Genomic DNA, 12,661 nt, shown 5'->3' with positions numbered 1-12,661 from the left:
GGTCCACTGAGTTGACAGAGAAACATTATCTGGAACCCTCAGGTCTTGGGACCACTGAGTTGACAGGGAACGCACCACCTGTGGCCACTAAAACAATTTAGGGTAATTGTGCTGTCCTGTTTCCCAGGTACAGAAGAATGTGCTTCGATAACCAGTAAGATCACAATCAATGGGATAGTCATTCAATCAATAAGGCATTCAATTGAATGGGATGATTTATACAATTCAGAAAATCAAAGTAACTTTTATATTGTTAAGCCGAACAACAGGGTTAGAGTTAAACTACAGTTTCCACCTGAAATGGTTGCTACCATACTTCATCATGACAGGCCCGTGGTCTCAACACTGAATAGGAAAAATGGTGCTAAAGCATTGCACACACTTAATATTCTGTGCAGCCCTTTGCCAACCAAATGCTTCTGAGACACTTGAATTTTGAAGACGAGAAGAAAGCACTTGAAAATGGTACAGTTGATGTACACCTATTAGGATGGTTATTATAAAACAGTGGTGGCGAACCTATGACACGCGTGCCAGAGGTGACACGCGAACTCATTTTTTTGGTTGATTTTTCTTTGTTAAATGGCATTTAAATATATAAAATAAATATCAAAAATATAAATCTTTGTTTTACTATGGTTGCAAATATAAAAAAATTTCTATATGTGACACAGCACCAGAGTTAAGTTAGGGTTTTTCAAAATGCTGACACACCGAGCTCAAAAGGTTCACCATCACTGTTATAAAACAACACAAAACAGAAAACATCAAGTGTTGGTGAGAATGTGGAGAAAGTGGAAATCTCATACTTTGTTGGTGGGAATGTTAAATGGTGCAGCTGCTGTGGAAAACAGTGTGTCAGTTCCTAAAAACATTAAACAGAATTACCATATGAGTTGAATTACCAAAGAGTTGAAATGAGGCACTCAAACGTCCTCAGCAGCGTTATTCACAATAGCCCCAAGGGGGAAACAACCCAAGTGTCCACCAATGGATAGATTTAAAAAATGTGGCATATTCACAAATACAGCCATAAAAGGGATTCTAACACATGCTGAAACACGGGTAAACCTTGGACATTATACTAAGTAAAATAAGCCAGACACAAAGGCCAAATTCTATATGGTCCTCTTATGTAAATGAGGTTCCTAGAATGGTTAAAGTCATAGAGACAGAAAGTAGAAGGGTGGTTGTCAGGGATTGAGGGAGGAGAATTGGGAATTATTATTTAATGGAGACACAGTTTTAGTTTGGGATGATGAGAAAGTTCTGGAGATGGAGGGTGGTGATGGTTGCACAACAATGTGAATATACTTAATGCTACTGAATTGTACACTTACAAATGGTAACAGCCCTGGCCAGTTTGATTGGACCATCAGCTCATGAACCAACAGGTCTCAGGTTCCATTCCTGGTCAAGGCACATACCTTGGTTGCAGGCTCAATCCCCAGCCCTGATCGGGGTGCATGTGGGAGGCAACCATTCTGTGTGTCTCTCTAACATTGATGTCTCTCTTTCTCTCTCTCTCCCTCCACCCTCCCCTCCACTCTCTCTAAAAAATGGTTACAATGGTAAATTGTATATTGTGTATATTCAACACAATCCTAATATATAAAAACCCAGGGTCCGTAACGACCGACTGAAGGCTCCACCGAACACCAGAAGTCAGTCCTGCAGTCAGTGCTGGGTTGCCGTGGGGACCTAGCACTGACTGCCGCTGGTGCGGGCACAGCGACCCAGCACTGACTGCTGAGGGGTCTGCGGATCAGGCCCAGAGAGAGAGGCAGGATCTGATCTGCAGCCTCTGTGGTAGCTGTTGATCAGCCATTGCCTTTCTCTTTCTCTCTGGGCTTCACCAGCAGCCAAGCCTCTGTTTCTCTCCAGGCCTCTGTGGGGGCTGCTGATGAGCCCCACCTCTCTGATCAGGCCCAGAGATAGGCCCAGAGTCACTGACTGGCATAGAAACTGACCAATCAGAACCAAATCTGGGTCAACTGTGAGGAGCCAATGGCTGCCTAGGAGGCGGAGCTTTTGACGCTGATTGGCATAGAAACCGACCAATCAGTACCAAACTGGCCAGCATGGGAGGGCAGTTGGGGGTGATCAGGCAGGCAGAGGCAGTTAGGGGTGATCAGGCTGGCAGGGGAGAGTAGTTGGGGGTGAGATCAGACTGGCAGGGGAGGACAGTTGGGGGCGATCAGGCAGGCAGGCAGAGAGGTTAGGGGCGATCAGGCAGGCAGGCAGAGGCAGTTAGGGGCAATCAGGCAGGCAGGCAGATGAGTGGTTAGGAGCCAGCAGTCACAGATTGCAAGAGGGTGCAGGCTGGGCTGAGGGAACCCCCCCCTCTGTGCACTAATTTCGTGCACCGGGCCACTAGTAATAAACATAGGGAGCTGGGAAGATGCAGTATCAGCATAGATTTAGAAGGTGTTTACTTGCTATTACACAAAGAAAAAGGAAATAAAAAGTTAATATAGAGCTTGGATGCACTCTTCCATTTGTGCATTGGGCTACGCTAGAGGCAGTGACAGGACAAGTGCTTCCTTGATTCATAGCAGAGTGGGTGAGAGGTGTGTTGACTTTCTGTCATTTCTGTGGAAGGTTGGTCAACTGCGGTCTCACATTGGCATGTTGTGTGGATCTTGCATCCGTCCTGAACACCAACCAGTCCCTGACCAGACTTTACTTGGGAGAAAATGCCCTGGGAGACTCAGGAGTTGGAATTTTATGTGAAAAAGCAAAGCATCCACAATGTAAGCTGCAGAAGCTAGGGTAAGTATTCATGGTGTCTCAGCAGAAAAGCAACTTCTTTTCAAGGATGCATTATTGGGAATATGTGGAGGTTATTCAGATGGAGTGATGGTGAAGAACAAAGGAGACAATTTCTGGAGGGGTTTGAAGATACTACCTACTGCTAGTAAGGTATTTATGACTATAGAGTTGGCGACTCTCAGAGTAAAAACAAACATCCCAGAGAGATTGTTCCTCTCAATTCTCCACTTGCTTCTAAGACATTCAATTTTTTATTGGATGCAGGCACTAGGGTAGTTGGATTCAGGACTGTGCAATTTGCTGTTTTCACTTGAAGGTTTTCAATCAAGGTGACCTGATATTGTAACATGCAATTGTTAGTAAGCCAATGGGGCCCTTTGGTATTTAATAAAGGTCCTATTTGATGAGAGGCATACAGAGTAATTTCTTATCCTAAGGATAATTTAAAAGCTAACTCTAAGAGCGGGGCAGCTGCTGTGACTACCCTGAGACATTGGCCCAGGCCTGGGCTACTGTATCCAGTTCTTTTGAGAAGTAGCCAATTGGTCTCTTGGTAGGTCCCAAGGCCTATGTTAAAACCCCTAATGTCATCCCTTGCCATCATTTTAATTAGAAGGGGTTTTCAAAGTCCGGCAAACTCAAAGCAGGAGTTTTGAGTCAAAACCTTCTTTAGGCCTTTGATGGCCCTTTGTTGATCTTTTCCACATTGTAAACTAGTTGTTTCCTGCTGATTGTTTTCTTTTAGGGTCTCATATAAGTGTCAGGCTTTTCCTCCATATGCTGGGATCCAGAATCCACTGTATTCCGTTAGCCCTGGAAAAGCCCGTAGCTGTCTTTGGGTAGTTGGCTCCGGAATACCTAGGATAGCCTGAATTCTTTCTGAAGACAGCATTCCTTTTCCAGGAGTTAGCATAAAGCCTAGATACTCTACTCTTTGTTGAAGGATTTAAACCTTATTTTTAGAGACCTTAAAGCCTCTCTTGGCCAGGAAATTTAGGATTTGTAAAATATGTTTGCACCCCAACTCTTCAGTAGGAGAACAGATTAGTAGGTCATCCACATATGAGATGACCTGTCCACACCCCTCAAATGATAGGTCTCTTAAATCCTCTGCCAAGGCCTGTCCAAATAATGTGGGCTATCTCTGAACCCTTGGAAGAGAATTGTCCATGTAAGCTGTTTTTATGTCATTGGGCATCTGTCCATTCAAAGGCAAACAAGAATTGACAATTTGGGTCTAATGGGACACAAAAGAAAGTATCTTTCAAGTTTAATGCTAAGAATCATTGAGTTTGAGAAGGAAAATTTCCCCAAATTGTATATGGATTTGGTATTATGAGGTGTATAGGAATTACAGCTTCAATAGTTCATAAATCTTGGACCAACCTATATATTCCTTCTTTTTCCCTAATAGGTAGGATAGGGGTGTTGCAAGGGAGAGGATTACAAGGAATCAGCAGTCCGTGACCAAGGAATATTGTAATATCCTTTTGTGGGCCCTTCCCTTCTTCTGGATTTATAAGATATTGCCATTTATTTGGAAATTTGCTAGGATCCGTCAGTCTGATCATGGCCAGGTTGGCCCTCTGGGCTCAGCCTGGAGTTCTCATGGCCCAGACCTGGAGGTTAAGCTCCTGGTTTATGTCTGTATCTATTTCAGCTCTCCTCTTTTTACAAGTAAGGTTATAATTGGAATAGGATTTGAAGTATCTGTTGAAAAAAATCACTAAGGTTTTCACTTTATTTAAAATATCTTTCCCTAACAATGGAATGGGACATTCTGTCAAAATTAGGAATTGGTGCACAAAAGTAGTTGCTCCCTCCCTGGCTGGTGTGGCTCAGTAGTTTAGGTATTGTCTGGTGCACCGAAAGATTGCTAATTCAATTTCTGGTCAGGGCACATGCCTCGGTTGTGAACTCAACCCCCAGTAGGGGGCGTGCTGGAGGCAGCCGATGGATGTTTCTCTCCCTTTCCCTTCCTCTCTCTCTCTCAAAAAAAAAAATCAATGCAAATATTTCTTTAAAAGCTAGAGCTTAAAAATAAAAGGTAGTTGCTCCCCATAGGCAATTTAAAGGTAGTGTAAAGTATTTTGCTTAAGATTTTTCCATCTACTCCTTGTATAATTCTGCTGAAGGAAGAGAGAGAGCCCTACAGGAGGCTGGTACAGAGAAGGTGGCTCCATGTCCAAAAGGAAATTAATGTACCTTCCTGCCACTTTGAGGGTTACCATTGCCTCTGTCGCTTCAATGGTGGTGTTCCTAGCAGGAGCCAACTGGGGCACAGGACCCCTTGATTTCAAGGCCATTGTGTGGGTAGGTTTTGGTCTAGGGACCTTCTGGGTCCCGGGATAGTTCTTCTTCCAGTGGCTGAATTTGAGGCAGAGGGGGCACATTTTTTGAGTAGGCAACTTCCTAGGGCACTCCCTTTTCCATCTGGGCTGCCCGAATTTATGGCAATTGCCGGGAGGAGAACTTTTGGGTTTTCCCTTCTGTGGCATCATCAGCCTCTGTTCTTCTAGGGTGGAAAGAAGCTGTGCCTAACTTTTCTCTTTGTGCTTTTCATTTTCTAAAGCCCTCTCTTCATCCTCTTGGATCACTGTTGTAAAATACCAAAGATTCTACTTTTAACATCCCTTCTGTGGGAGTAGCTGATCATATTTCTAATATCTGTATTTCCTCCTAATAACTGGGGCTGATTGGGTCATGAATTTGTCTTTCAGGACAATAGCTCCAACTGGATCATTGGGATCTAGTTTGGTGCACTTAATTAAAGCTTTCCTTATCCTTTCTATGAAGGTGGTGGAATTTTCTTGGGGACCTTGGCCAATGGTTGCCAATTCATTATTATTAACAGATTTCTTTTGGGAGGCTTTTATTCCCTGCAGGAGGCAAAAAAAGCATGTGATCTGTGGTCTATCTCACATCCTCTGAATCATAGTCCCAATTAGGATTAGAAGATGGGATGGCCTCTGTTCCTGGTGGAGTTATCATTTTCTGTATGGACCTCATTTGCATAAGCAGGGCTTCTTGGAGGATTCAATTAATATCCTCCAAGATAAATCATACATTAAAGTGAGCCTTTTCCATTCTTGGATAAATTTGCTGAGGCATTCTGTAAAACTTTCCAACCTATTCTTTATGCCTATTAAGTCTTGCATGCTAAATGGAACCTGAATTCCTAATATTCCCTCCTGTTCTGAGGTTTTCATTGAAGGGAAATGTTGAGATTGTATTATTTGTTTTTCTTTAAAATTTGTTGTTTAATCTTTGCTCTGACTGGTTGATTCAGTATAGGTTGATGCTAGTTCTGGGGAAATTGGTTGTTGAGGCACCATGGGTGGATTTGGGCATTCACTCTCAAGATTTAGTTCTTTCTTTGCTATGGCTGCTAAGAGCACAGGATCTGCCTTATAGTTTTTGTACATTTTTTAGTTATTTCTCAGGGCCATGAAGACCTGCACATATGGTATTTCAGTCCACTTGCCCTGCCTTTGACAAAATAAGTCTAGCTGCAAGATTGCATTATAATTTAGGCTTCGATTTCCTGACCAAACTTCCCCATCTCCTAATTTATATTGAGGCCAGGCTATATTACAAAAGAAAAATAAAGTTTTTCCTTTTAAGGTTTGAGAGTCAAATTTTCCCAGTTATTTAGGCTGTATCTCAGAGGTGAATCTTATGGTATTAGATTTTGGTTTCCCTTCTAAATACTGCCTGGAGAAGGCATCCCTTCTCAGGCATGGGTTTCCAAAATTAACTAGTTTTACTGTGTAACCAAAATTTCTGGCTGCAGTTACCCATAGATGTGTTTATCCCATGTCCTGAGGGTGACCTTACTAATGAGCAGGGCACTAATCATATTTCCTGGGAATGGATTATACCTGACTCAGACAGGGAGCTCAACTCCATGCCAGTCTCCTGAGCCCCTACTGACATCTTTATTCCCATTTAATTTAAAATCTCCTTTGCCTCTGAACCCTTCTTCCCTGTACCATGGAGAGAGGTCTTGTACTTTCTGGGTACACTATTCTATTTAGGCAACAATACCATCAGTTACTGACCTGTTTTTCCTGCCAAAGACACTGCTAGAGCAAGAATTGCACTATTTCTAGTCCCACTAGCAGTTGTAAAGACGGGACCCTTCTAGGTTCTTGCAGTATTCACATTCCCTAAAAAAATTTGCTATCCAACATATTTTTCTACTGGAATGTCTGAATAGCTGCCATTCTTGCCTACTCCTCCACTCTCCTGGGTCCTGCAGAATCTATGCATAACAGATGCCTGAATAGAGTGAGTAACCCTTCCTTTGTCCATATCTAAGCAGGTAATTCACTGATATCCCCTATATTTTGATAAGGTTCAGTAGGAAAAAGCCAACATTCCCTGCTACATCTGTCAACCTTATTAAGATACCTAACAAATTGTCTTTTGGTCTCAATGTTAGGTATTCGAGCTTGGAGTATGTACATGAAGGACGTCCTCTAATCTCATTTATTTCATAAATAGAGGCCTGGTGCACAAAATTTGTGCACGGGAGTGGGGGAATCCCTCAGCTCAGCCTGTACCCTCTAGCAATCTGGGACCACTGGCTCCTAACCTCTTGCCTGCTTGCCTGCCTGATCACCCCTAACCACTTGCCTGCCTGCCTGATCGCCCCTAACTGATTGCCTGCCTGCCTGATCGCCCCTAACTACCTCTGCCTCAGCCCCCACCATGGCGGCTTCATCCGAAAGGTCGTCTGGGATGATGTCCGGAAGATCGTTTGGCTGTCTGGTCTAATTAGCATATTACGCTTTTATTACTATACATTGGCATGGAACCAGTTCCTCAATTAATGGGGTGGACTAAAGGGACCCGATCAACCAGGCAAATAACCATAAGATCTAAGCTTCAATTTGTTCAACCAGGGTGTCTCGCTTATGCCTCTGCTCACACAACAATAATAGTTGTCAGTTAATAGCATCTGGCCAGTGTCTTTCCTTACAATGTTCATATAAACAAAAAAAGAAAGGGATATCCTTCCCCAACCTAGTGTAATATCTTGCAAACTTGTGGGGCCCCCAATTAGTCCTACTAGGATTTACTATGCAGCCCTGCACATACAGCAATTCCTCCCCTTAAAGCCCTATAGAGAGAGTATAAATGCAGATATAGAGGCCAAAAACCTGCTGGAACAGAGAATTTCAGCAGCTTAGTGAATAAACAGTGGCTTAAATTAATTCCTTTAGCAGTCATGTCTATGAACAGATGAGCTAGTGATTAGAGGTAGTGGGTCTCTGTGTGCTGTTTGTGAGCAGGGTTCCCAGAAGCTGTTACCCTTCTGGTCATCCCACACTCTCTTACTAGTATATGTCTCAGTTTCTCTCCTGGGCATCTAAAACAGCTGGGAGGGCTCAGAACACTGGATGATCAACCCTTATTTGTGCATCCTTGGATGAGCCAGCCAGTTAATTACAAGTGAAATGGAAGTCCCTATGAGGCCCTTGCATGTCTTAGGGTTCAACCCCAGACACCTCTTCAAGGTTCTTACTCACATAGGCACATTGGAAACTCAAAACGGAAGGGAGGAATTGCCTCTTTTCTTCAGATCCTAGGCAAGCCTATGTACTCATCCTTCTCCTCATATCTGTCAATGGACATAACTTTATTCCAGTTGCCTAATTCCTTATGCTATTGATCACCCCCTCTCCCCCAAGTAAACTAACATGCATGCACAAAGGGTTAACTGGCTAGGAACAAAACTTACTGCATTTCTGCATCCCCAACAAAGTGAAAGCAGGTGATTCAGTGATTCTAGTCACTGCACCAGAAAGATGTTACCAGAGAGCCACTCAAGTTGGAAGGGCTCGCCCCTCCTTAGCTCTTGTCATGCTTGTGAGAAAGAATTTAGACCAGTGACAGAAAGCAGTGTTAAAAGCAAAGCAAGAAAATTTGTAAAGAAACAAAGCAAGCAACTTTATTAGCGATACACTTGGCTTAAAGCACAAATGGACAACTCAGCAAGGGAACATCCCCAAAAGGAGTCTCTCACACATATTTGTGTCTTTCCACAATGCCAGATTCATTAGGGGAGACATCCCCAATAAGCCAATAGAGTCTCATGCAGATTACATACAGAGAGGGGGAGTTTATAGAATGAGCATCCATTGTAAAGTTCTAATCACAGGAGGCTAGAGTGGTGGCATGCATACATTGGAGTGGAAGTCCAGTAGGGCTCTGAGCATGATCCATGGTATGGCTGAGCTCAAGAATTGGGTGGTTGGAGCTTTGAATTCTCACAGCCCACAAGTGTTGGAGATCCCACTCATAACAGTGTTGAGTTTGAGTACTTATCCAAAGGTTTAGACTTGTGGTTTGGGGCATTCTGGGGTCCTCCTAAGGGCATTGCCATTATACCCCCTTACCTCGGTCTTGACATAGCACTTGACATAACAGTCATAGCTGACAGTGATTTCATATTTGATTGTCAAATGATTTCAAAAAGTCTGTTCTGCTCTTGCTCTATACAGGAAGGCACAGAGATTTCCCACTTACTCTCTGCCCCCAGACATGCATAGGCTACCCCACTATCAACATCTCTCACCAGGTGGTATTTTGTTATTATTGATGAATCTACACTGACACATCATTATCATCCAAAGTCCATAGGGTACATTACAGTTCACTGTTGGTGTTGTGCATTCTACTATTTGGATAAATGAGTAATGACATGTACATACTATTGCAGTATCATACAGAGTGGTTTCAGTGCCCCCAAATCCTGTGCTTGGCCTATTTTGTCCCTCCTCCCCCTAATCTCAGGTATTTATTTATTTATTTATTTATTTATTTATTTATTTTTGTATATTTTGGGTAACAATCTCTTATCAAATATTTTCTCCCTATGTGACTTGTCAAGAGAATGCACAGACATATAAGAGAAAATATTTGCAAGGACATATTTGATAAGAGATTGTTACCCAAAATATACAAAAAAACCTTTTAAAACAAAACAAAACAAATAACCTGATTAAAAATGGGCCAAATACCTTAACAGACACCTTACCAAAGAAAATATACACAGAAGGCAAAAAAAGCATCTGTGAATATGCTCCACATTATATGTGAACAAGGAAATGTAAATTAAAACAAATAAATGACATCAATGGATAAATCCTCTAGACAAAAAAATCAGCAAAGAAACAGCTATCCTAAATGACCCACTAAATCAGATAGACATAATTGACATCTTCAGAACATTTCACCCCAAAGCTACAGAATATACATTCTTCTCAAGTGCACATGGGACATTTTCAAAGCTGAACCACATATTGGGTCACAGGCGAAGTCTCTCCAAATTAAAGAAGATTGAAATCATATCAAGCATCTTCTCAGACCACAATGGCATAATATTAGACATCAACTATAATAAAAACAATAAAAATATTCAAAACACTTGGATGCTGAATAGCATGCTATTAAAAAATGATTGGGTTACCAAAGAGATCACAGAAGAAATTAAAAGCATCCTGGAAATGATTGACAATGAAAACAACAATCCAAAAGCTATGGGACACAGTGAAAGCAGTCCTAAGAGGGAAGTCCATAGCATTACAGGCCTACCTCAAAACCAAGAAAAACTGATAACAAATTATCTAACTCTACAACTTAAAGAATTAGAAAGAGAGCAACAAGAAAAGCCCAGAGTGAGCAGAAGGAAGGAGATAAAAAAGATCAGAGCAGAAATAAATGACATAGAGGCCAAAACAAACAAACAAACAAACAAACAAAAGATCAATGAAACCAAGAGCTGGTTATTTGAAAATAAAAACAAAAAAAAGCATGAGCCTCTAGCCATGCTTACCAAGAAGCAAAGAGAGAAGACCAAAATAAACAAAATCAGAAAAGCAAGAGGTGAAATAACAACAGATCCCACAGAAATACAAAGGATTGTAAAAAAAATACTATGAACAACTCTATTCCATCATCACACTAGAGGAAATGGACATATTCCTAGAAAAATATAAACTTCCAAAACTCAATGAAGAAGAATTAAAAAATCTGAATAAGCTGATTACGAAGGAGGAAACTGAAGCAGTCATCAAAAAATTTCCAGCAAACAAAAGCCCAGGGCCAGGCAACAAGAAAAGCCCAGAGTGAGCAGAAGGAAGGAGATAAAAAAGATCAGAGCAGAAATAAATGACATAGAGGCCAAAACAAACAAACAAACAAACAAACAAAAGATCAATGAAACCAAGAGCTGGTTATTTGAAAATAAAAACAAAAAAAAGCATGAGCCTCTAGCCATGCTTACCAAGAAGCAAAGAGAGAAGACCAAAATAAACAAAATCAGAAAAGCAAGAGGTGAAATAACAACAGATCCCACAGAAATACAAAGGATTGTAAAAAAAATACTATGAACAACTCTATTCCATCATCACACTAGAGGAAATGGACATATTCCTAGAAAAATATAAACTTCCAAAACTCAATGAAGAAGAATTAAAAAATCTGAATAAGCTGATTACGAAGGAGGAAACTGAAGCAGTCATCAAAAAATTTCCAGCAAACAAAAGCCCAGGGCCAGAAGTCTTCACAGGGGAGTTTTACTAAACATTCAAAGGAGAACTAAAACCTGTGCTTCTCAGACTATCCCAAAAATTTTAAGAGGAAGGCACACTTCCAACCTCTTTCTATGAAGCCAGTATTGCCTTAATTCAAAAATCAGATAAAGACACTACAAAGAAAGAGAATTACAGGCCAACATCCTTGATGAACATAGATGCTAAAATATTCAACAAAATTCTAGCAAATCAGATCCAGCATTACATTAGAAAGATCATACACCATGACCAAGTGGGATTTGTTCCAGGGATGCAAGGCTGGTACAATATCCGCAAACCAATAAGTGTGATACATCACATAGACAAATTGAGAGACAAACATCACATAATCATATCAATTGATGCAGAAAAGGCATTTGACAAAATCCAACACCCTTTCCTGATAAAAATTCTCAGCAAAGAGGGAATAGAGGAATAATGCCTCAACATAATAAAAGCCTTATATGACCAACCTACAGCAAACATCATACTCAATGGGCAAAAACTAAAACCATTTCCCCTAAGAACAGGAACAGGAGAGGGATGCCCACTTTCACCACTTAGCCATTGCAATCAGACAACAAGAAGAAATAAAAGGCATTTAAATTGGAAAAGGAGAAGTAAAATTGTCATTATTCGCAGATGACATGATATTGTACATAGAAAACCCTAAAGACTCCATCCAAAAACTACTAGATTTCATAAATGAATTCTGAAATGTAGCAAGATAAAAAATTAACACCCAGAAACCTATGGCTTTTTAATAGACCAACTAGAGGCCCAATGCACAAAATTCGTGCAAGGGGTTTGGCCCTCACAGTCACTTTGGTTTGCCTCAGCCCTTGCAGCTGCAGCAGCTTGCCTCAGCCCTCACAGCTGCAGTGGCTTGCTTTGGCCCTCACAGCCCTTGCTTCCTCTGGAAGGTCGTCCTGAAGGATGTCTGGAAGGATGTCCGGAAGGTTGTTTGGCTGTCCAGTCTAATTAGCATATTATGCTTTTACTAGTAGCCCGGTGCACAAAAATTTGTGCACTTGGCGGGTGTGTGCGTGTGTGTGTGTGTGTGTGTGTGTGTCCCTCAGTTATTAAACATTTATCGGCACAACACTGACCACATTGGTGGTGGTGGTGGTCTTGTCAGAATGTGTTATATTATGCAGATGAAAATCTATTTAAACAGATTTGATGTAGATATTTTCAAAGATGGAAGAATTGTCCCTGTCAACTATTTTAGTTGATTCATATCTTCAGTAATTGTCATCATTGCAAAGTTTTCAGTCCCCATATGGATTGCTGGATATAATAGGTCA

General features: G+C 41.4%; 1 protein-coding gene across 5 annotated transcripts in view; it reads left to right on the top strand.

Moving 5' to 3' along the window:
• Positions 1 to 12,661, top strand: part of NLRP3 (NLR family, pyrin domain containing 3) — a 66,264-nt gene that overhangs the window by 16,647 nt on the left and 36,956 nt on the right. For 3 of the 5 annotated variants that reach the window (XM_014534659.1, XM_005853173.2, XM_005853171.2), the window contains one exon: positions 2,602 to 2,772. The exons of the other annotated variants lie outside the window; for them this stretch is intronic. In XM_014534659.1, the coding sequence (XP_014390145.1) occupies positions 2,602 to 2,772 (171 nt within the window). The remainder of the gene's footprint in view (positions 1 to 2,601; positions 2,773 to 12,661) is intronic. 5 annotated transcript variants of the gene reach the window in all.

The sequence above is a fragment of the Myotis brandtii genome, unplaced genomic scaffold (assembly GCF_000412655.1).
Source record: "Myotis brandtii unplaced genomic scaffold, ASM41265v1 scaffold100, whole genome shotgun sequence".
In the NCBI taxonomy this organism is placed as follows: Eukaryota; Metazoa; Chordata; class Mammalia; order Chiroptera; family Vespertilionidae; genus Myotis; species Myotis brandtii.
Note: the sequence above shows the minus strand (reverse complement) of the source record. Positions and strands in the feature narration are given on the sequence as shown.